This window comes from Schistocerca gregaria, chromosome 2 (genome assembly GCF_023897955.1).
Source record: "Schistocerca gregaria isolate iqSchGreg1 chromosome 2, iqSchGreg1.2, whole genome shotgun sequence".
NCBI classification, from domain to species: domain Eukaryota; kingdom Metazoa; phylum Arthropoda; class Insecta; order Orthoptera; family Acrididae; genus Schistocerca; species Schistocerca gregaria.
Genome location: NC_064921.1, coordinates 644,856,492 through 644,882,045, shown reverse-complemented (window position 1 = coordinate 644,882,045; position 25,554 = coordinate 644,856,492). Strand labels below are relative to the sequence as shown.

At 37.4% G+C, this 25,554-nt stretch overlaps 1 protein-coding gene across 1 annotated transcript in view; it reads right to left on the bottom strand.

The window, feature by feature from the left end:
- Nucleotides 1-25,554, bottom strand: part of LOC126335916 (Down syndrome cell adhesion molecule-like protein Dscam2) — a 217,596-nt gene that overhangs the window by 99,606 nt on the left and 92,436 nt on the right. Inside the window, exon 10 of the mRNA XM_049999389.1 lies at nucleotides 16,590-16,827. Coding sequence (XP_049855346.1) covers nucleotides 16,590-16,827 — 238 coding nt within the window. The remainder of the gene's footprint in view (nucleotides 1-16,589; nucleotides 16,828-25,554) is intronic.

The following is a 25,554-nucleotide window of genomic DNA, read 5'->3' as shown; positions in this document are numbered from 1 at the left end:
TCAGAAACAATATCAATCATCAATCTTTTAAATTCAAATACTTTGAGTCTTTAGAATATGCTCAGTCATAATTGAGGAAGTGTCGCCCATTTCCAGCTAGTGAACTCTTATTGGTTTGCGACTTGTCAAGTCATCCAACAGTCAGCACAGCCACCATACCACACTAACGCATGTTATATGAGCTCACCTGCTGTATGTTTGAAGAGTGCAAGTGGCCCTTCAGTATGGGACTGCAGGTGGGGGTGAAAACATTTTGTGGAGTGCTGAAAATATACTTTTTGTGCAGATGATGTGCTGTGACAGAGATGTCACACAGAAGTAGAACTAGGGTTTTGCAGTAGCACTTTTTAAAGCCTTTAATGTTCAAATGTGACAGGAAACATTTACAACAACCACATAAATTACTCATGTAAATACTTTGCACCAGGCACACCACACAATGTAGATCATGAAGATTGGCAGTAGTGATAGAGGGCACGAAGAAAGAGTAACACCTGAGCTTTCTTTCAAATTTACATTTTACACAGTGTACAGAAATTCACTAAGCCGACTTCTAGTAAGCATGTAATGCCAATTGGGGAAGTAAATTAATTTTCCACATCTCTGATTCTCTCATCAAGCCTAAAATCACACTTTAATGGTGGTTAGCACATAAAGTGTGGCTCATAAGAAAAGCATTAAACAATAACAGCAATGGTGACTAAAGTACATTGTTAAGCAGATGTCCGGATTTATGCTTATGTTTTAACCACTTAGCTGCTGTGATGTATTTGGTTTAATTCTACATGTTCATCAATTTTTGCTTTTTTCTGGGTGTACACAAAGGATAATCTCTCAAAAATGTATGTTTTGAACATATAATTTGCAGTCGTAGCCTGTTGGAAAACAGCTCAATTACCTTGTATCCAGATACCAGTTTCAATTTTTTGATGAGTTTCTACTGGCTATTACACATTTGTGATTTTTTGAAGAACTGACGAAATACATACCACAAATTATTGTACTCTTGGAGCATATAGAAAACTATCATCTGGTTTGCATCATAGAGACCTTAAATCTCCTTTGCCACACCAGTGTGGGTTCAGTAGACACAGATCCACCAGCGTTAACCTGACCCTGCTGGAAGTGCTCATGCGGCACACTTTCCCACAGAAACAGCTTTTCAGAATGATATTTTTCAACACAGGTAAGGTATGTGGTATTACTTTGGAGCACAATTTTCTTGGATAGATCCATGAATGGGGCTTCTGTAGATGCCTATTTACACTCATACAATTCTTCCTATTGCAGTGTTTATTTACAGCAAAGTGCTCTCTGACAGATTTGAGCAGGAGAATGGTGTCTCTTTAAGTAGTATACACCTATATTCTATTGCCCTAATTATTATTATGACCATGATAAGAAGCCCAGTGCAATGACTACTATTTGTGGAAAATTTTGCAGTTTTTTGTTGCTCTTCCCATCCTACAAAAGCAACTAGTCAGCTGAAATTTACAATTAGGAGGATAGGATGCCCACAGAGAGTGGGTGAATTGATTTTAACACTGTTAGACAGATTTTCCATTTACTTGACTTGCAAAGACTTGGTGCAGTTCTAGATGTCATGTCTGATCTGAAGTTGTCATGCGTTTAACTACAGTCTGTGCCAAGGCTGGTGAGTTTCCAATGCCATCTGGTAGCAATTCTTCATGGTCTGTTATGTGTGCAGATTCATTGCTATTCCAGAACCACTTGTGTACCAAACTGTGTCTTGCTCTCCCATGAAAGCAATTTTCACAAATTGTCCATGAGCAATGACAACAACAGAGGAAAAGAATGACACATATACAAGATAGTTACAATTAAATAGTACAGAGCAGTGATGGAAGTAGATAAAGAAATGAGGGGGAGTGAAAAGAGGGTTCATCAAAGAAAATATAAGAGTGTGTGAAAGCAAACATTAATGAATTGGAGCTTCTTAGAAATCAGAATGAAGTGAGGAAATATTATAGAAAAATAAATATTTCCTGGAAACCCTTCACTACAAAAACTAGCTTGGTAAAGGATGAAACATGGGAAATCATAGGTGAGGTGAAAGAGATTTGTGAAAGATAGCAGTAACATTTTTATAAACTCTTCAACTCCAGAGTGATACTAGTAGCAAAAGATCCCATAGTTGTGCAAGGATGATTTAGATGAAAATCCTGTCCCACTAACTCTTGCAGAAACTGCTTTGAAGAAATAGAAGAACAGTACATTACCAGAAAGTGATAATATTTCTACAGAACTGTTCAAGAAAAGTGACAGGCATTAGAACAGATTTTCCTAAAGCTGGTCATTTCATTATGAGATGGAAAGGAAATGCCTCCACAAGTGAAGAGAAGGTATTATATGCCCTGTGTACAAGAAAGAAGACATGTTGGACTGTGACAACTATCAAGGAATTATGAAATGTGGTTTATGAAGTATTCTCCAACATACTGTCTGACTACCTCCTCCCAACTGTTCAGAGATAATGTGAATTTCTTCCAGGGAAACCAACAGTAGACCATATCTTCAACCTAAGCAAAATTTCAGCAAGGACAGTTGAATTTGCATTTGGAACGCATAACTTATTTTTTATCAACTACCAGTCAGCAAATGACACTGACAGGGAGACACTTGACTGAACTAAGACCTCCTTAAAATTGTGAAGTTTCCTGAGAATAACAAAGAATGAGGTGCTCAGATAGCCTAATGGTATGCAAATCACTCACGATAAGCGGAAAGTCTGGGTTTGAGTCCTGTTCCAGTACAAATTTTCATTGTCGTCATTCGTATTTACAGTTCACGGTTGCCCATATTTGCAACTGCAAATACATGTATTGTAATTTGTAATGGCTGTAGTCATCACAGTGTTTGCTCCTTCAGGTATGCACTCATGCCTGAAGAAACACTGCATCATGTTTCTAAACAACACTGGCACTGCAATATTCGAATGATGTAAGATTCACTAGATATATAAGATAGTGTAAGGCAGGGAAATGCACTGGCAGTCTCATTTTTAATATTGCCTAGGAGAAGATCATGAGGGACGCAAACCTGTAGAGCAGAGGAATTAGCTTGTACAAAGCTGTGCAGATACTCATTTATGCTTATAACATAGCTATAGTTGCAAGAACTCAGAAGGCAATGAAGACGACATTGAGCAGGTCCATAGGAATAAGCGACTGAATACCAACTAACATAAAACAAAATGTATGGCTGGTGGGAGAGCACACAAGAAGAACATGCCTTCCTTAATAACTTTGGGCAATTATACTTTTGAGACAGTTGAGCAGTTTAAATATCTGGGATTTATGGCACCTCTTATGAAATTGAACATAAATTAATAGCAGCCAACAGAGCCTATTTTGCATTAAAAAACTATTTTACTGAAGGCCCTTAATAAGAAAATTAGCATTTAACATCATGTCGACAATGAGTTCATTAGAGATGGAGTAACAAGGAAGGATAGTAGAGGAAAGCCCTTTCAAAGGAACCATCCTAGCATTTGCCATAAGAAATTTAGGTAAATCAAGGAAAACATAAATTTGGATGATTGGACTTAAATCTGAACTGCTGCCCTCCTGAATGTGAGTCCAGTGAGATAACCAGTGCACTACTCTTAACGTGATCACCAAATTAATGATTTATGAAACACTTCTAAGACATGTGCTTACAATAAACCTTGGAAACTTTGTCACAGGCATCAAAAGGTACTGGAATGTTAGGTGTCTTTGAAAGAAAGGCACTTTGAAGAATTGATGGCTCAACCAGTAAAACAGGAAGATGAAGGAGGAAGCAAAGTCATGAGCTGTTTGAAATGAGTGTGGCATGTAGAAGTAACTAAAAGAATATTAGATGTAAAGCCAGGGGGTTGAAGAAGATGAGGTTGCTGATAATCACATGGATAAACTGGGTCATGGAGGATCTGCAAAAAAATGGGATGTACAGGATAAGAAAAATTGTGATAGCTGGTGGATTGTTGTTGGAAAGGCCAAGGTTCTCAATGAACTGAAAAAAGGCCAAGGTTCTCAATGAACTGTAGAGCCACAGAAGGAAGATTAAATTTTTAATGAGCACTGCAGTTAATAAGCTGTATTTACAGATGTGTCTAAGAAGGGGGGACTCTTGGTTGCTCTGTGGTTTCATGATCAGTATTTGTTTACAAAATGAATTACTGTATGTAACACAGAATTACATACAATATTTAGTGCACTAGAGCAGATGGGATGTATTTGCACTGAGAAATTGATCTTAAATCTGCTCAACACAAGCACCCAGCAAACAAATATACTGCCTGACAAAACAATTGAAGTATCCAGAAGAGGAGAAGTAACTGGAATGAAACTTCAAGGATTGAGAGAGTATGTGATATTATTTCAGTGATTACAGCATTGAATCAATTTACAAAGAGCATGACAATATGAACCCATTCATCAGTGTGATGTGGCACCACCAGTGGCCTGGATGCAAGCACTGATTCATGTGGGAAGGGTTTCATTGAGCTATTGCATTCTGTCTTGAAGTGAACTGGCTCATACCTGTTGTAATTTCACATTCATACCCTTGAGACTTTCACTAGGTTGTAGTTGATGTTCAAGCTGGTCCCCTTTGTGTTCTATTGGGGACTGGTCTGAGAATCTTTCTGGGCATATGAGGTCAGCAACATCATACACACAATTCATAGAGACATGTCGTGTGGATGATCATTGCACCATGATACTGTAGCATTGAAGGTAATAGATTAGGAAATAGGACGTCTGTGATGTACTTTTGTGCCATCAGATTTCCTTAATCACTACCAGCCATCACCTGAAGTCATAACCGGTGGCTCCCCACATATTATGTGAGGTCTAACGTCACTGTACCTTTTCAAAACAATGGAAGAATAGAGCCACTGCCCAGGTCAATTCCGTACTTACTGATGAGAGTCATCAAGGATAGCGAAGAACTGTGATTCATTGCTGAACGCAGTATGATGCCATTCATGAGCAGTCCATGCTTCCCAGTCATGCCACCACTCCAAATGCAGCTATTTGTATTGTGATGTTAATGGCAGTCTATGGATGGGATGCTAACTTCTTCGTCCAACTGCTGCTAGTCTCAAATCAATTGTGCAGTGTGAAACAGAATGTTGCAGGGAGTTTGTTAACTGTTCTTGGATGGCCGATACAGATGTGAAGGGTTTATGATGTGCAGACTGTGGTGATCCACCTTCATGGTGGTCGATCAGAACTTTAATGGCAAGTCTGCTGGTCATCACATTCCCACTCAGTCCAACAACAGATCATATGAATCTGGAAACTACATTATTCCACCAGCCAGTGGAGAACCATGATGCAGTTCCTTCAAAACTCTCTGTCAGCTGCTGATAACGTTGTCTCACACGAGTACAGGGCACCTCCGTATCCTACACAATGACTGATCAACATCTGGCACTGTTCACATTCCTTAGATAGCGTATCACACCTGGTAACAACACCACTAAACATGAACAATACTAATGCACTGTGATGGCTGTTCTACTTGTCACAGAGAATTACTACTGCATGTGCTTGTGTCTGTGTATGTGCGGATGGATATGTGTGTGTGTGCGAGTGTACACCTGTCCTTTTTTTCCCCTAAGGGAAGTCTTTCCGCTCCCGGGATTGGAATGACTCCTTACCCTCTCCCTTAAAACCCACATCCTTTCATTTTTCCCTCTCCTTCCCTCTTTCCTGACGAAGCAACTGCCAGTTGCGAAAGCTCATAATTCTGTGTGTGTGTTTGTGTGTTTTGTTCATGTGCCTGTCTGCCGGCGCTTTCCCGCTTGGTAAGTCTTGGAATCTTTGTTTTTAATATATTTTTCCCATGGGGAAGTTTCTTTCTATTTTATTTACTTCATCATTAGTGTACAATGAGATGAACGTGATACAGTTTTTAAGCATTTGTGAAATGTCTTTCTCCCTAACCTGCTAGGAGAAGGTTTTAGTGTGTTACCTGGGTCCATACTGTTTCCTAAGTGTCGCCCAGCCACAATTTCCTGCATTATTTTTAGTTCACTTAAAAATTTATTTTAATATTCAGTTTAACATTGACATTTGCATGTGAGAAGTGACAGGATCACTCAGCTGGTACAGCATTTGCCCAGTAAAGGTGAAGGTTCTGGATTTGAATCCCAATCTGACACTCTGTTTTAATTCTTCAGAGCTTACGAGTATTCCACAGCTGTTTGACATGTGTTACTGTTTTAACCATACTCCAAATTCATTATGCAACCAATGTGGCACCTTGAACATTATACTTCAATAAATTTGTGCAATGTGACCTATCTGGTTTAAAATTAATGTGCTCAGCATTCATGCATTTTGAGCTGGAAATTATTGTACCAAAATTACAAGCACAAAATGGAAATAAGCTGTGATGTTCTACAGTGGACACAGAGCTGTAATAATGCCAATGTCATTCCCTTTGGCAAATTTGAGAGAAGCACTGTCGATTCGCAAGCACAGAGTTTTCTACCTATTCGCACTATGGTGAAGCAATGAGTTGCTGTAGTGCATCTATCTAGTGCTGAGTTTCTGGGAGTGCTCTCTGGGATGCAGCCACTTTAATGTTTATTAGTAAAAGGAGGTAAAGATATTAGATTTTATCTATATCTGGAACATTTGTAAATTGTATATTGTTATTTCTTTTAGGTAACCTCATAGTCTAGGCCGTGAAAGTCTACATTTTAGTATTTCATAGTCAACCTCACAGCCTGTTTGTAGCATAATTAGAATGTCGACCTGCATATATTCTTGAAACTGTTCTGCAATGAATGTTTAAAAGCCATAGAAAAAATGCTGTCAGATTTTGAAATACATTTTGAGAAGTCACTGCTTTCATTGTTATGCAGTAATATTGTTAAGTTATTTGTTCACTTGCGTATTCAGTGTTGAGGAAGTTAAGGCAAAGTGTGCAATTCTATTAAAGGTTCAGAGTCAAAATACATTCTAAGATTACACAGTATTTCTCAGCTTCAGTAAACATCAAGCTGAGTTATTTAGGCTGACAATGAAAATGGCAGAGATGATCAAAGTAAAGAAAAGAGTGAAATGAAATCACGTGTGCTGAAAATGTACCATTCACATGTGTGCCTACTTCTTTAAGTAGTGTTGATTGCGATCTTTCTGACTGTTGGACAATGGAATGGAAAGAATAGTTCTGTAAGAATGAGTGGTTGATAGTAAAAACCAAGAAAGTGGGATGTAGAAGTTGTAAGAAATTTGAGTCATTGGGGCAGTAAATAAGTAAAAAAGAAATGAATATTTTCAAACATTAGTCAACAATTTCAACATTATGCTTTGGAGAACGCAAAACAAACCAGATGACACATCTCAAAAGAAAATCTTTAAACACAAAGAAAGTTCAGCCCATAAAGCTGGTTTGAAAATATTATCTATAGTAAGTGAAAAATCTTTGAATCTGTCTGCGTTAAAGCACTGGGGAATGACAAGTCATTACCACCTAATGTTTTCAGAACTGCCTACAAAGTTTCCAAAAAGGGTCAACTTTTGAATGATTTTGAGTTGGAATTTGATGTTCAGAAATTCCTCATTCCAGGTTGCAATGTGTCAACATATTGAAGCATATGTTGGAGAATTCATAGTCAGGATTATCAAAAATATAAATGAATCACATAGCAAATGCTTGATGGAAGTTCAACATTCAGCCAATTGTCTTCATTGATTATTTATATTCGAACAATGTCACCTGATGTGACAAAATCAACTTTTATATTTTCCTCCATTTGATTGAAATAGAATCCATGATGGATGAACGTGTATTCAATGCTGCAATGAATAATTTAAAAACATGAGATTTACACCAAGAGTTTGAAATGAAAATCTCATTTCTTTTGCCACTCATGATGTGGCAGTTATGTTGGGGAAAAATAGAAAGTTGCAGATGCATTGCTGAAACAAGCTTTTGCACAGGTTTTAAAGTGGCACTGTGGGAACGATAAGCTAGAGCTGTTTGGTGATAAAAGAATTTTTCCTTCAGTAATCAATCATTGTAAATCTTTCCTGCATAAGCTCTACCATCAACCAAAAATGCCTAAGAACTAAGAATACACGCAGAAAAATTTGAAACCCAAATTCTTAAAATTAACAGAGGGGGTTGCCTCTAGTTTTAGAAGAGTCTCAGTAGTTTGGAGAAATTATGGGGCACTAGTTTCATGTCTTCTACAGAAAATCACCAGTATTGATTATATTTTGGTTCTTGGTCTAATGTGTGACATGCCACAGGAGTTACCTGATCTTAGTTTAAAGCTGCAGACCTATGGTGTCAGTTCATACTGCTACCAAAAAAATGAAAACACACCTCAGAGTGTTTGAAGAGAGAAAGGTAAACAGTAGTCCATATTATAATGATGCTTTAAAAGCAAAGGAACAGTATTACAATTAAAGGGGGGTTTCTCATCAGAAAGAAAATGAAAAGAAAAGTACTGCTTGGCCTAGTTCCCATGACTCAACATTATTTTATGAAAGGTTATGCAAGTTAACGAAAGACTGACTTAAGGATGAATATATTTCTCCATGCACTAAAATACTGGATTCTTCTTACTGGCCTGACAATTGTGCAGTAACTTTTGCTGCTGAAGAATAAAATTTAAAAACATATAAAGGTTTAGATTTCCTAAAAGAAAAGTAATCAGAGGTTTCTGAGAGTGTCTAGGAAAAAAAAAGAAAGAAAAAAAAAGAAATGCCCAGCTTCTCTATTGCCTCTGATAAACACAGTTAACTGCCTATTGATATCCACCAGTGAATGCGAGAGAGTATCACTGCACCTGAAGACAGTTACCAACTTGATGTTCATCAAACTAGCAGGACCTGCTTTACAACTGTTCAACCCAACTCTTCATGTGAAGAGCTGGTTTCTGAAAGGAAGACCGCAGGCTACAGACATGAAAAGTAAGGAGTGAAAGTGAGAATATGTCAGTGATATTTTTATGACAGTTTGGAACTTGCTTAAACAACCAGATTAATCAGCAGTGTACCTCTTTTAATCTGAATTCTAGGTATTATACATAAATCTGAATTATTTGTTTACTTTAAGGTATGCCACAAAAGTATTTACAATTTCTCACAGTAATAATTTTTAAACATTTGGTATTTCCTTCTGGTTTCTCAGAATACCACTTAACTTTTTTCCAAAAAAATCACACTGCATCTATCAATTAAGTACAGTGATGGCATTAACTTGTGATACAGAAGATTGAGAATATTTCTGGTTTCTGTTATCAGTTGTCTAGAAATAAGATGACAAATACCTTCTTACAATGGGAATTAACTACTTTTAAATGTGTGTAATAAATAATTGTGGGGAATGCACTGAATGCAATGGTGAATGAATTATTATCCCAAAGTAAGCAGTAATATATAGATTGATGGAGCAGATCCCTTCACGTAAATATACAGAATTAAGTTACCATGTACTACAATTACACAAATTTTATTACCCAGCCAACACACATCTGTGATGAGACTGAAAAAAAAAGAACTATGCAAATAAATTTCTTTTAACATCTGTTGGTAGAAAATTTAGTACCCGTGCCAAAAATGGAAATGGAAGACACAGGTGTATTGATATGTGTAACATCACCTATGTCCACCAACACGCCTGAAATCACAGCCTGGTCACATAAACTTCCATAGTTGGCCAATATAATGATACCTGGTGCAGTTTCTTTCCCCATTTCTTTTATTTGACTTCTCTCCCTATGTAGACTACCACCATTATGACTTTTTACTGTGTGGACAGTGCTACTTCGTCTGAATTTTTGGTTTGCAACATTGCAAGGTTTCATGGAACTTCCATTACTAATCACATGTTTATCAGCTAAGTAGTGCTTTTATACAACTTAATCAAGGACTATGTCATATTAATTTATATTGTGGCTCACATGAATATACCAACAATAACTGTTAACTATTGACTTTGTGGACTAACAGACAATTTTACTTTACTGTTACAAAAATTAATTGTGTTCACTAAACATTGTTGGCCCCAAGTGAAGGTTGTAACACTGGTGACAAAGCAAGCACAGTTTCGATTCACCAAGTGCTACCATAAACATCAGATTTCTCCAACTGTGGCAGCATTGGTTAATCCAACATCAGAACCTGATCATGTTCACCACGACAGAAGTTGCAGGTGCGACCAGTAACCAAGGTATTTCAACCATTTAACACATTCGCTGTGATCACCAGTGCGGGCCGCTAATGCTCTAGGCAGATGCTTGTAAGCACACATGAGCTGAGAGCTGAAAACATACCCCTGCAAAACCTGTATGTTCATGTTGTGTAGGTACATAATATTGACAGCAAATATAATGTCTGTGCAAGAGGTGGAGCTAGATATAGAAATACAAGTACACTTTAGCTGCATGCCAGTCGTGTGATAAATGGTGCATGCTGTCTGATGCTTATAAGTGTTATATGCTTTTATTGCAAACAGTTCTAACAATGCCTCTGATTTTTTGATTTTACTTCAAACTGGAAAGAAAATGCAATTCAAACAAGCTATAAATCTGCTCCATCAGGAGCAGTCTGAAAACACCAAAAGATTTATGAAATGGAGAAAAAGAAACAGGACTCATCAGCAATGTGGTGCTATGGAAACTCTACAACAAATAAGTTTGCAAGGTGTAGAGGTGATGTTTTTATAGCAAACCACAAATAAGTCCACATACTGTACAGAAACCTCATGTTCTGAGCAATCATAGTAAGTACATTTTACTTGGCTATCAAATAAAACAAATACAAACACTTTATAAATCAAACACGAACAGATCTGCCTCTGAAGATACGACATCCCATTCTATTACAGATGTGTAATTGTGCAGCAGTTCAAACAGAATCCAAGTTTGTTTGGACACATTATTGCCCCGTTCTGTATAAATTGTGCATTGCTTTCTCATAACCTGCTTCTTCCCTTTAGTTGCATCCCGCTTTCGAAAGACGTGTGTGTCTAAAATATTTATAACACACACCTTTTGTAATGTCCATTGGTGGAAGTACTCCCTTTATTATTTGTATTCTATAATAATACAATGTCATCTTGTGCCCTGAGAGTATTTATTATATAGGTAATGTGAATTGAACGTTAGCATGTCAACTACATGGAAGAATAGTTCCTTTGGCCAGCATATAGTCTTTTGTTCACACAAATAATACGACAACATCTGGTCCTACCTATCGGTCCCAGACATACAACTATTATATTTGATAACTGGCAGTGGTTTAGAGACTATTTGCTGGCGTACATTCTGCACATGTTCCATTGTATTAGGATATTCTGTGGAAATATAGGATACCTCTCATCTATCCTTCAATTTGCCGATCATTACGCTGTCCAAATATCGTGCAATAGTGTTTCTTTTCCCCAGTTTTGTGCATACCACATCTTTAGGGGTATTTCTACTATTTACCCTTAGTGTCCTGGTGCAATGTGTTTTTGCACTCAACAGGGATTTAGGTAAAGCAAAGCTGTTGTAAAAATTTTCCATGTAAACATGATGACCAACATGCAGCTTCTTTTCCAACAAATGTAATACTATCTTTTCAGCATGCCTTTCTCCCCCCCCCCCCCCCCCCCCCATATCACTATGCATCCCCGTGTACACCACGCATTTATTTATGAAACTGTCTGGATTATTTAGCATGTACAATTTGATGTCATATTTATTCCTTTTGTTCTTTATATATTGTCTAAATGACAGTCATCCCCTCCAAAGAATCATTCATTCATCTAAAGGTATATCCCTACCTGGACAACACACCTGACACATTCTGTTGTTAAACTAATTCAATATAGGGCGTACCTTATATAGTCGATCATCTGGTTTCATGTCTCCTTACTCGGGATTTTTCGTAAAATGCAGTGAGCATAAGATGAGCAAATATCTGTCCCATACTCATCGCTATTTCTCTATTTTTGAACAGTGGGTCTTTCTTCCAGTAGTCTTGTAATCGAGCATGTTTGACAATACCCATATGTAATGAAATACCCAGGAAGACTAGTATTTCTCCTATACTTACAGGTACTAATCCTAGAGCCCTCTTTCACATTTCTGCTTGCAAATACAGGTATATTGCATGCATTACTGTTCATTTCATCAGCTACGAGCTGCAGTATGTTATCTGTAACCAGTAACCTAAAGAAACCCATTGGTATATTGCCAGCAGGATTTATCTGCAAACGTTTTGCTTTTGTAAATGGATGATAATGCATCTCTTGTGGCCCATCATGCCAAGTCACACCTGGTTTGCTTGCTTCTGTGAGTGTGGGTTCTGTATCGCCGATTTCCTTGTCATTGTTGTCCAATTCCGAACTGTTGCGAAACATATTCATTGTTCATTGTTCACTCTTCCTACTCTGTTTTGGGATAGAAGGCCCCATTGTCGGTTGATTCGACACCATTGCTAACAATGCACAGCACAGAAGACTAAAGACGAAAACACACAACTGCAGACAGGAAAACATTACGTGGTATTTCAGTGATTGCTTGTACTAACACGAATGCACAGCTGAATAAACTAAACTGAGTACTCAGCTAGTGAATGTGCTGCTTATATGTGTTACCCACACTGACATGTTGATCACGGAAAAAGCTTATGAGCATCAGCTGCACTGGCTTGTTGATTTCGGAAATGCTTAGAAGCATCACTCGCAGCAAACGTGTTAATAACACTCAAGGAAGTATGCCAAAAAAACACCCTGCTACCATTTCAGACAAATGATATTAAATGTCAATATCACCTAAGGGCCCTTTTGTTGTCTATGAATCCTCAGCTAAATTACTTGATTCATAAGTTAGCTCCTTTGTTACTGTAGTCTGCAATATTCTCTTTATTATGTGATCATTTTTTTCAACAAGAGGCATGTGATAGTGACAAGACTAAAATTCTTACAACATTGCAAGGCAGATGCTATAAGTTATGCATCTTGAGTTGCAGATTTTCAGGTGTGGTATTGAGAATGTAAATTCATATGTGGGTGTTGTAAATCATATGCAGAAAGCTTAATACATATTGTAGTGAATCACATTGCCTCAGATAAGGAGATCCATGCATAAACCTTAAGACAGTCTGATCACTCCCTGGCTGAAGTATTGTGAACTGCACATGCTTTTGAAACTTTTTTAGTAGACTTGGACACTTTGCATTTGACTCCAGAGCCATGGTGGTATAGTTCACCAGGTTTCAGTAAACAAGTTCCATTCAGTAGTAGTGTTCTCCACAGTTGCTGGCTAGTACCAGTCATTGTTTGTGGTGATAAACTTGGTTTCACAGTCTCCCAGACTGTTTTTTCTTGCATTCCAGATGTCAGTGTCATCATCATGAGAACAAAGTGTTATAAGGGCTAACACAGAGGTTACAATGTGGAAGTATGTTGTAGGGCAGAGGGCAGCTGGCAGCAGAGATTCAAATTAATAACATTTCAAGTAGTGGTCAGATGCTAACACCATATAAAATTTTGTCACAGGCAACAGTGCAAGGCGGCCTAGTGATTTTCTTTTCAATTCTCACACACTAGTCTTGGTTATAAACCAGTGTGCGTACTTTAGAGTGTGTGCCCCCTCATTTGGTGAAGTGCAGTCAGAATGGTGGGCATATGGCCACACTGTTTTAGAGGAAACTGACAGTGACTTATAATCAGGTGTTCTGGCCATTATCATTTTTGGTCGTGGCAGATCTATCGGACAAGAATATATTTGGCCCCAATGTGCATATCTCAAGTTGAGATTTTCATTACATTATGAAATGCACTCCTCAACTCATTCAGAACACTCTGTTGCTATGTTTATACATAGAACTCAGTTTGCACAACCATTTAAACCTGGTGTGGGGAAAGTGGTTGATTTTCAAGTCCACATTGCCTTAAAGCCGAAGGTGAATTTGATATTATGGAAAACATGCTTGATTCCATTGGCCATTAAGGATGAGGTTAAGATTGAACTAGATAGGCTAGAACAATAATACATTTTATCTCCCATTTCGTGTAGAGTCCATGGGCTTTGTTATTAGTGGTGGTCAGGAAATCCGGAGGCTTTCTCCACTTGTGTGAAGACTTGAGGCAAACCATTAATGCTTGAGTGGGCACTGATTCTTATCCATTGCCTCATCCAAATGAACTGTTTTTTTGAACTTTTAGAAGGTAAACAACATTGAGATAATGGAGGCATATTTTCTGTTGCCTCATCACAATGAATCAGTAAGAAATTAGTCTCCAGTTTGGACTGTATAAATATGATAAATTTTTGGAGTAACTAGAATCCCCACCATATTCCAGAGGTTTCTTGTACAAACTACAAGACACTCTGTGTCTGGTTTTCATGGTCCTAGCTCAGAAAGAGCTTAAATGTAACATTTCCAAGTGCACTTTCTTTCAATGAGCAGTCATTTATTTAGGTTATATACTCAGTGAAGACTGCCGTCAGCCCATCATAGAATACACTCAGAACATGCCTGTGGTTAAATCCAATAAGAACATTCAAGTATTTCTAGAAAAAGTGGATTATTATGTGTGATTTATTCAACACACAGCTTCCACAGCCCACCTGTTAAATAAACTTTCTTTTTCAGTGGTCCATAGAGTGCCATTGGGCTTTCCAGACATTAAAATCAGCCCTCCAATCAGCAATCTATTTCATGACTTACCAACTCCATCTGCCACTGGTATTGGTAACATATGTTTCCCAGCAAGGTGTCGGGACTGTTATCTCTCAGTTTGATGATGGTACAGTGAGACCAACCATGTTTATGTTAAAGAGCCTTAATTCTCCACAGGTACATTATTCTCATATTGCAAAGAAAGTACTGGGTATCATCTTTGGTGTCCATAAATTTCACTTACGTGATCATAAACTACTCGTGTCACTTTCTGTCTGAAACTGAAGTTCAGTTTGCCAGTTTGTATGGTGCATGACAGCTGTCAATGGGGGCTCTATTTGACAAATTCCTATATTCAGTTAACTTAGACACTTCCAGCTCAGGATTGACAACAACCTAGAGCAACTACTTGATGAGTTCCCTACAATTTCCTAGATATTGTTTCAGTGTTTAGGTGTCACCCACTTCTTTAACAGGTACTGCAATATATCTCATCAGATTGGCCTTCCAAGATCTCCAGTGCAGATCCAATGTGTCTTACCCTGATTCTTTCATCAGCAAAGCTGAATGGGTTCTTCACTACAGCCTGTTCAATAATATATCTTCAAACAAGACACGGGCTATTATTTTGTAGTTAGTTTATATTGAGTGCCACATTACAACTATAGTTCTAAATTTGTAATTATCTTATTTGTGGGTTGTTGATCTCGTCTCCATGGAGTATGCTGCTGGTCCCAAGTCATTGGCCTTGCACCAGGAAATAGTGAATGGTCAGAGAGTTGTTAGTCAGTTAATTTTTAAGGTTATTCCAATAAATGGTTTTTCCGAGCTTTGAAATAGATATATTCTTCAGCATTTCCACACTCATCACCAATAACATATAACACTTCAGCCTTCAGCAGTTCCAAAAAATAATATCAAGTCCCTTTGCAAACACTCTGTTGCCAAGAGCTCTATTCCCTGATGTTCCTTCCAGAAGATAATGACTGTTGTTGGGTGGTGATAACATTCTCCCTCCAACGTCTTGTCCTTCCGCTCATGCAGCAGTTCGATTGGGGAATTCTCAGATGAAGTACCTGGCATGCCACTAAATCTGCTGGCCTTTAGGGACAATTAGGTTTTAGATTGTTCAGCAATGTACTGTTTGCCAGGCGCACTAACCAGACCCACCGGAGTAACAGAGTATAGAACACTGTTCACTAAATAGAGGAGGTGCTGAGCTGCATATATAAAAGCTACTTTTCAGTAAAATCTTATGTCTTCCGTTTCAAGCTCATAAAAACCACACACACACACACACGCATGTGTGCACTCTTCTCCCCCCTCGTTGTGTTTGGTAGGAATTGCTCTAGCACTACATAAAAAAGTTACATGAAAATTTGCTGACTGAGGTTGTAAAGTACAATGTCAATAATTATGTAGTGGATGTAATTTTCTCCACAGAAACTAAAACGATATTTAACCCACTGTAGTTTTCATTGCAGTAAGTCAATTAATGTTTTCTCAAATTCTCCTCTTGCTCTTGCTGCAATAGTACAGTTTCTAATGTTCAAGCATCAATAAAATTACACACAATTACAGTATTTGTACACAAATATCTGAATTATACATCATACCTTTAACTTTTTGTACTTTAGTTCAAATAACAACAAATTTAACAGCTTAAGGATGTCGTACCATGCCTCCATCCTTGCTACCTTTCCCTGTTGCTTCATAACCTGGGTTGTGAGTAACTAAATCCACTTTCCCTTCTTCCCTTTCTTTCCCCTCTCTCCTCCCTGATGAAGGAACATTTATTCCGAAAGCTAGGAGCTTAAATTTTCGGTTGTTTTTTGTGTTTCTATCGGCTGTACTGAGCTGAGGTAAGTACTGGCCAGCCCCTCTATCTCTTTGTTAGTAATTGTTTTAAAACTAATTATTATGTGGGAAGATAATTTGAACCCTTACCATCTTCATCAGTTGACACAATGATGCTATGACTGTGTGGTCCAGTTCCTGCTCTGTTATAAGCTTGTACCGTGATGCTGTATTCTGTGAATTTGAGCAAATTTGTGAGTTTTGTATGTAGGTCCATCCCTGGAATTACTTCAAATGTCTTGTAATGCATTGATTCTGTTGAGTTTCTCACACAGTAACCTATGTAATATCCAATAATTTCTCCATTGTGAAGGTGAGGTTCTGGTGGCTGAAATTAAGAATAGTACAACCTCTTATAATCTAGAAAGTGTGCTTATGATCTCACCAAAAGTTAAGCTTCAAAAGACAATTAGAACTCAGTGAACAATTATAATACTTCATTTGTTGCTGAATTTTTTTATTTGTTCTCAAACTTACTCTAAGGAGCACTACATGTGAGCAGATTGTGGTACAACAATTTAATAACTGTTATTATCAATAGTGTGAGATAATGAGAGCTGAACAAAAGTTTTGTTAAGTAAGGACACAGACAGTAATAAATATTACTGATTCAGCAAGCTAATAAGCAGGGAGAAAAATCACACAAAATTATCCTTGTTCAACAATCATTTGCAAATGCAGTAAAACATGGACAAAATTTTAACTTGGTCTAATGAATAGCATCTCCCTTCACATCTGAATAAATGCAACAGCATCTACAAAAGAAAATAAAGATTCAGTTACAAGGTTAGTGGTGATCTTCTGGAGCCAATCACAACCAGTAAATACAATCTAGATGGAAAAAAAGAAAACAAAGAACGATATGCCATGTTGGAATTACCTGAATGGGTTGGAAATTGATAGATGTGATGTACATGAACTGACAAACAAATGATTGCAATTACAGAAAAATTGGTTTATTTGTTCAAGAGAAAGAGCTTGACAAATTGAGCAAGTCAGTAGTGCATTGGTCCACTTCTTGAGGGATATCATACCAAATTCTATCCAAGTGGCCCGTTAGATCATCAAAATCGTGAAGGGGTTGGAGGGTCCGCCCATAATGCTACAAAAATTCTCAAATGGGGAGGAATCCAGCGACCTTCCTGGCCAAGGCAGCACATGGCAAGCATGAAGGCAAGTAGTAAAAACTCTTGATGTGTGCAGATGGACATTATCTTGCTGAAATATAAGCACAGGATGGCTTGGCAAGAAGGGCAACAAAATGGAACATAGAATATCATTGACACACTTGGAGCTGTAAGGGTGCCATGGATGTGTACCAAATGGGGCCTGCTTTGAAAAGAAACAGTGTCGTAGAACATCACTACTGGTTGTCGGACTGTATGGTGGGTGACAGCCACAATGGTATCCCACAGCTTATCAAGGCATCTCTAGACACATTTTCAGCCTACTATCTCATTGAATGGAGCAGAAGTATCTTCAGTGGTGAGTCCCACTTTGAACTCAGCCCTGACGAGTAGCGAAGACATGTCTGGACATGGCCCAATCAGTAGTGGGATACCAATCTGACTGTCGCTCACTACATGGCTACACAACTGAGAGTGATGGTCTAGGATGCCATTTCCTTTTGTAACAGGACCCCTTTGGTAGTCATCCACAGTACCCTTACAGCACAGTGGGGTGTCAACAGTGTTCTGTGCCCTGTTTTGCTGCCAATCAGGCATGCCGTCCTGGGCTTATATTTCAGTGAGATAATGCCCAACCACACATGGAAATATTTTCTGCTGCTTTCTTCATGCTCGCCAAACCCTACCTTGACCAACCAGGTCACCAGGTATCTCGCCACCTGAGAATGTTTGGAGCATTATGGGCAGGGCCCTCCAATCAGCCTAAGATTTCACTGCTCCAAAGTGCTAATTGGACAGAGATTGTCTCAGTATTTCTCCAGAGGACAGCCAGCAACTCTTATCAGTCAGTGCCAAGTGAAATACCTCCTTTCATAAGAACCGGAGATGGTCCAATGTGTTATTAGCCTTTTCAATTTTTGATTCTTTTTCCCTTGAATAAATCATCCAATTTTTCTGAAACTTTAATCATTTGCTTGTCTGTACATGTATATCACATCTATCAATTTCTTTTCAGTTTGGATAGTTCTGTAATTCCTTTGTGGTACATCCTTTTTTTCCCTTAAGAGTGTATGTAAGGTCAATACTAAGCAGTGATACGGAATGGGAGGAATATGTTAAATCTATAGTAGGAAAGGTGATTGAAAGGTTTAAGTTTATTGGAAGGGTTCTGGGAAAGCGCAATAAATGTGTTAAGTAAGCAATCTGCATACATCACTCTAGCATGAACTGACTATAGCACTATCAGAGTCTTCCAACATAGCTGATCCAGAGGCTATTTAGATTGTAGATGGACTTAATGAAAATTATTTTAGTGGGGTATTGTGTGTTTCCTTATTAAATTTTTAAGCTTATTAATTTTGCATTAAAAGGTTTTCGAATTCTAGAGTACTGCTCCAGATTAGGGGGCCTCTACCAAATAGACATGATAGCAGACGTGAAACCAATTCACAGGCAAATTTATAGGCTCATAACAGCTTTGTATAGCCCATATGAATGTGGAACAGTCTTAAATAGGAATATCTCTAAGAAAGATGACTTTGTTCTAGCAAAAACCTGTTGAAAAAAATTAGGGAAGCAGTTTTGGATGAAGACAGTGTAACAGTGCTGCTGCATCCAACGTATATCTCATGTAGGATTCATGAAAATAGAGTAAGGAACTTTAATATGTGCACAGAGACATACACAGTTTTTTAATCACATGCTCAATAAACAAATGGTATGGGACAGGAAACAACTAACACTGGTATGAAAAACCCACGACATTCTCTTTGCAGTGGCCTTTGGAATATACATGTCAGTGTATATATGATCTCCTCAGTTCTAAGATTTCTAATTAGAATTTGTGTCAAGATGGTTTGCAGTCAGAAACACAGGTCCATCTTACAAACTTACTATGTCGATCTGTCAACAGTTGTTTAATAGATCAGAAATAATGATGAACATTGTAATGAAATGTGTACTGATTTGGCATAGAGACAAAAAAGCATTGTGCATCTGAATCTTCTCCCTGAAGTTCAGCCAACGGGAATAAAAAGGACAATAATGTGGAAGCCACTGTAGAGCTCACAGGAGGGTATTATGTAGACTACTATTATTAATCATTTCCTTTTCAGCAGGGGCTGAGGGGAAAATGAGTGTTCATACACCTCTCTGTGAGCCCTAATTTTCCTTGTTTTGTCCTAATGGCCCTTAAGTCAGAAGAATATAGAAGTCACTAGAGTCACTCTACAGTCTAGCATAAACATTGGTTCTCTAAACTTCCTCAACAGCATTTCACAAAAATATCAAAAATATCATCCTCTTTTCTACCTCCTCTGTAAGGTCACTGAATATTCATGTATTAATCAAATTGACTGTTACTGTATTTAGGAGTGCAAAACAGATCTAGCAGCACATCATAGACACAATACATCACCATTAGATTTTAATTTAACATTCTTTCATTACTTTCAACTTTTTTCAATTGTTAAATTCTGCACTAAGTAAAATACTACCTGGCAACTTCTTGTTTCATAATTTTTCCCTCTAGTTCATGTTATCCTACTACTTTTCATTTTCTTTGTTTTCTCAATATCAAATTCCAGTTTCTTCTCTCTTATTGTACCAAACTATGTCTGTTATTTCGTGATTCATATTTTGTAATCTATTCATCTTCACTGTGAAGTTTGTGGTCATGTACATGAGAGGTAGTTACATAATTTTACTCACCCACATGAAAAAATACACTTATGTAATTAAGCTTTTTGTGTGTTTGCTGATACATGTCAGCAGTCCTGGCACACACTGAAATGCCTGTCACTGTAGGCCCTACTGAAGCACACCAATAAAAGAGTTGAAACAAAACAGCACAGCCTGTTGATAAAATGGCATATCATATGGTAAATTGTTCTTTGGAGGTGAAATAAACAAGATTCAGCAAATTCTGTTATTCTCAGTGACTATTTCGTTAGTAAATTGAATAGAAAATTGAAGGCCTACTGTGAGAAAGAAAAAATCACTTTCAGAATTCTCCTCCTTGGTAATGTTTCCACCTACCCACTTTTCATTATTGATTCAAATAAAAACATTGGAGTCCTGCTTCTGCCACTAAATACTACATCTATCCTGCAGCACATAGCATGGTAGTTATTTCTATATTCAAGGCATACTATCTGCATAAAACATACTCCATTCTCATAAAAGAATGTGATTCAGATAACAAACTTACCATCAAGAATTTCTGGTGACAATTTAATATTCAGATAGTGGTTGATGTTATGTAGCTCCTAAAAGTGTGAATGGTTTAGGGAGAAAACTGATGCTGTGTCAGTGCTAGAAGATGAAATGAAATCTTCATTTCAATGAGATAAATTGTGGACATTCCATGCCAAATTGGATTCACTAATGTTGATGAAGAGGATGTTTGTCACCTAAGCTCTCATTCCGAGGATCTGAGCAATGAAGATTTGCATGTAAAGAAATTTGTAATGGCAAATGAACTGACTATAGCATCGTCAGATTCTTCCGATGATCCGGAGGCTATTTAATTTGTAGATGGAAAATTATTTTAGGGTATTACTGTGTTTTTCAGTGTTAAATTTATTAATCTTACATTAAAAAGCATTTCAGAAAGACAATAATGGTTATTTTCGTTAAAAATATTAAGAAACTCTGCAATTTTAAACTTAATATATCAGTAAATGAAGACCTAACTCCATATCTTACATAAAAAATTACTCTCAGAATTTGGTATGCATAGTGATTCTGCCAAACATATCTTATACCGATACAATGAGATTTATCTGTATCTGAAAACAAACAGAAATTAATTATGCACTTTTATATTTTTTTGAGGTGATAATTAAAACTTTATGACCACCACTTGCAGTTGTACCGGTACAACTGTGGTGAGTCAGGAGCTTTGTATCTATCTTGTCTATGACAGTGAGTTCACTATTCTGTTCATAATAGTTCACTTACATTCCTTTTTTCTGTTAATTACTAGAACTATTTCTACATTACCCCTCTTTGATTTTGTGTTGATAAGCTTGGACTCATGTAAAGAGAAATCCTTTTCTTACTTCCATCACACTTCATTAATTTCCACAGTACCTACCCTTGACCCCTCTACGTCTTTTCACAAGTTCATTTACATATTACAGAGTAAGGTTACACAATTGTAAGATATTGACATGTATTTGGAAAATTAGCAACTCAAATCCTTGTACAGTCATCTAGATTTAGGTTTTCTTTGATTTCCCTAAATCTCTTAAGGGCAGAATGTTCCATTTGGAAGTGTATTACTGATTTTCTTCAACATTTTTTCCCAATTTGAAATTGTGCTGCTCTTTAATGATCTCACTGCTGACTGGACATTAAACTCTAATCTTTCTTCTTTCCAGCTGACCAACACCAGTAAGGGATGGAAAACATGTATATTTTATTTTATTTTTTCTTATGACAAAATCCTCCTGAGTAGTCCCTGCCTGGAGATCCAAAGGAGAGAGTATTTCACTTCTGTAATATATTATTCAAGATAATGTCACCATGAGGTGGAACTCCATGTCTTCATGGAGTAAAATGACTGTAGTTTTCTCTTTCTTTCTGTTGTGCAACAGTACCAGTGTAGCAAGACCATCTTAGCTTAATGTTACAAGGCCATACTGGTCAATCATCTAGACTCTTACCCCTCTAGCTACTGAAAAGGTTGCTATTCGTGTTCAAGAATCATGTTTTAGTCTGGGTTCTCAATAGGTGACATGGTATCTCCCCATATTTCAGATGTCTGTATCACTGCGGCACGTGAAGTTCAGTTAGGAATGAGCATAAAGTCAGTGAAGTAAATTATTATGTATTGTAGTGTCACATATCACTTTGGTAAAGTGATGTGTTGCACAGCATCTAACAAGATGATGAATGATAGACATCACCATCAAAGTTTCATTTAAGTCATGAGCTACTATAATATGCTGTTCAAAGATTGTTTCCTTACGTGCAGAAATTCTGGAGTGGATGGATGTGGAATATCTGCAGGCTCAGACAATGATGGCAATCTCACAACATTTCATGATATCTGCTATATGGGAAATTTATTCTCTGTCATTGGGTTCTGAGTTGGAGACATGGTTGTGACAGTTGCAGTGACATCACAAAGACAAGAAAGAAGCTGTTCAGTTTTTGAAATTTTTCATAATGGTGCATTTGTGGTGTTCCAAGTTACAAAAATTTATTACAAGATCATTGTAAAAGGAAGTTATTTCTGAGAAGTGTCACATTTATTTAAAGACTTGGATATTGTACTCTTGACATCCAGTGATAACTACAACTTTGAGAAATGAAATCTGATGATATTGGAGAGTGTGAAAAAGTAATCAAGTGAGCAAATTGATGACAGTAGCTCCCATCCAATCTTTAGGTCACCACTCAATAACATATGGTACATCACACTATTAATGCATTACAACAATTCTTAAGGAGTTATGAGGCCTTATTCCAATATATATGATACTGAACATCACAATCTGATTAAAAAAATATGAAGAATATAAGGGAGCAATAAATCATCAATAGAGAGAAGAACCAGGAACAAAAAATTTACTAAATGAAAATAGAAGAATAGAAAATAAAATGAGAGAGGCTAAAAATATTGAGTTATGAAGCTAATTCTCATGATCACTTTCTGTGACATCAAGAACTGATATTTATGAAAAGAGTTCCATAACATAAACAGCAAAACTTAATGGTGTTTTGTTGAAAAGTGACATTCTGATCCATTGGCTGCATACAAAATATAGTGTGACTCTTACATAGAAGGTAACAGCAAACAGCCACTTCTTACAATGCCATTTATATATTTAAATTGTGCCATTACCTGTTTCTAACTGACAGGTTCATCTTCAGATTGCTAGTTCACATTAAGTTACATTTTACATTAGCTTTCACTTTTTGTTTTCACAAGTGATGAAATTTCCTTGGGCTGGTGTGCTCTATAATCAAAAATCATCTTGTTTTGGTTGTAGGGTGCCACCACAACCAAAACACATCCAACCAGAACCCTCCCCCCCCCCCCCCCCCCCCCCCACCTAATCACCCACTGTAAAGATCCAGGAATTTCTTACGTCCTATTTGGACTCACCGTCCTTCCCCAGGACACATGCATTCAACAGACAGCTGCAACCTCAAGACCAACACTGATTTAATCATTCTCCCTGTGGATAAAGGCTCCACTACTGTCATAATAAATGACAAAGACTTCTTGGCAGAAGTTGTCAGCCAGCTGACTGATTTCTTCACCTATAAGTACTGCCATAGTGATTCTAAACCAGAAGACCAATCAACACAACCTTTCACTACTATACAAATTCTTTGTCTCATCCTAAGACCTCTCCTCTGATCCATCTCTCCTTCCCCCCTCACTTCAGTGACCCCCCTCCCCCCCACTAACACTCCCTCTACATGTTCCCAAAATCCAACAATACTGGATGCTTCATTGTCAATTTTTTATTTACATGCCTAGTTCCGTAGCACTAAATTGAAGAGCCAGTCTCCATGATCATGGAATGAGTCAATTGATGAAATCACATCAGAAAAAATTAATTAAAAAAATGATGTGAAACCTATGCAGTTGACAGTATCCTGATTATATGTTAGCATAATCAACAATATAACTCTGGAATTTGCTTAAACTTTTCCACTGACTTCCTGACAGAATAGAATGAGTGGTCCATGAAAAAATTCTTCAATTTAGACTTGAAACTGTAAATATTACTGCTAATATTTTTTAGCTCTTGTGGCGACTTATTGAAAATGGATTCAGTGGAATACTGTATACCTTTTTGCACCCTAGTCCAGGAGGTGTAACCCAAATGCAGAATGGATTTCCACCGAGTATTAACTGAGAGAAAGCTGCCAATTCTTGGGAATAAGTCCATATTGATAACAGCAAAAGACATTGAAGAAAACATATTTTGAGAGGCCAAAGTCAGACTTCCCAGATTCCTGAACAGGAGTTTACATAAGGTTTTGTGAAATTATACCACATATTGCTCAAACTGTCCATTTCTGGCCAAAAATGCTCTTTGTGGATGGGAAGAGTTACCCTAGAATATAACACTGTATGTCATAAGGAAAGGAGATTAATTTTTGTGTTGCACTAGTACTTACTGCAGAGTCTGAACTAACGGTATATAAAGCAACATTCAGTTTTTGATCATGGTCCTAAATATGGGTCTTCCATGAGAGCTTATCATCTATCTGAACACCAACTAATTTGGGTTGTTCACACTCACTAATCACATGGCCCATCTGTGTAATAAAAATGTCACTGTTACATGCTTTGTGTTAGTATAAACTGAGTCTTTCTGTCATTTAACTGTGATTTATTTTCTACAAGTCATGATCTTTCTAAAGTCTTGAACTACACTATTTGACACACTGCCTATGTTACACTCAACATCCTGCACTAAAAAGCTAGTGTCATCAGCAAACAGAAATATTTTAGAATCACTTGTCACATTAGATGGCATATCATTATACATGAAAAAGTATTAGTCTCAGCACTGACTCCTAAGCCACCTCCGCTTAACTGACCTCCAGTCAGATGCACATTATAGCCTTCCTCATTGTTGTGGAGACTGACATTTTGCTGTCTGTTCTTCAAATATCAAAATCATGAATTGTGAGTGACTCCTCTTATTCCATAATGGTCCAACTTGAGCAGTAATATTTTGTGATCAACGCAATCAAATGTATTAATTAAATCTAAGAAGATGCCTAATATTTGCAACTTCTTATTTAATTCATCCAGGGAGGAAAGAACATATAGCATTTTCTGTCATTAAACTACTTGTAAAACCAAACTGTATATCTGACAGCAAATTATACAAAATTACCGGAAAAACTACAAACATAGATTAGTACAGGGCTAACATCAGCAACACAGTGCTTTA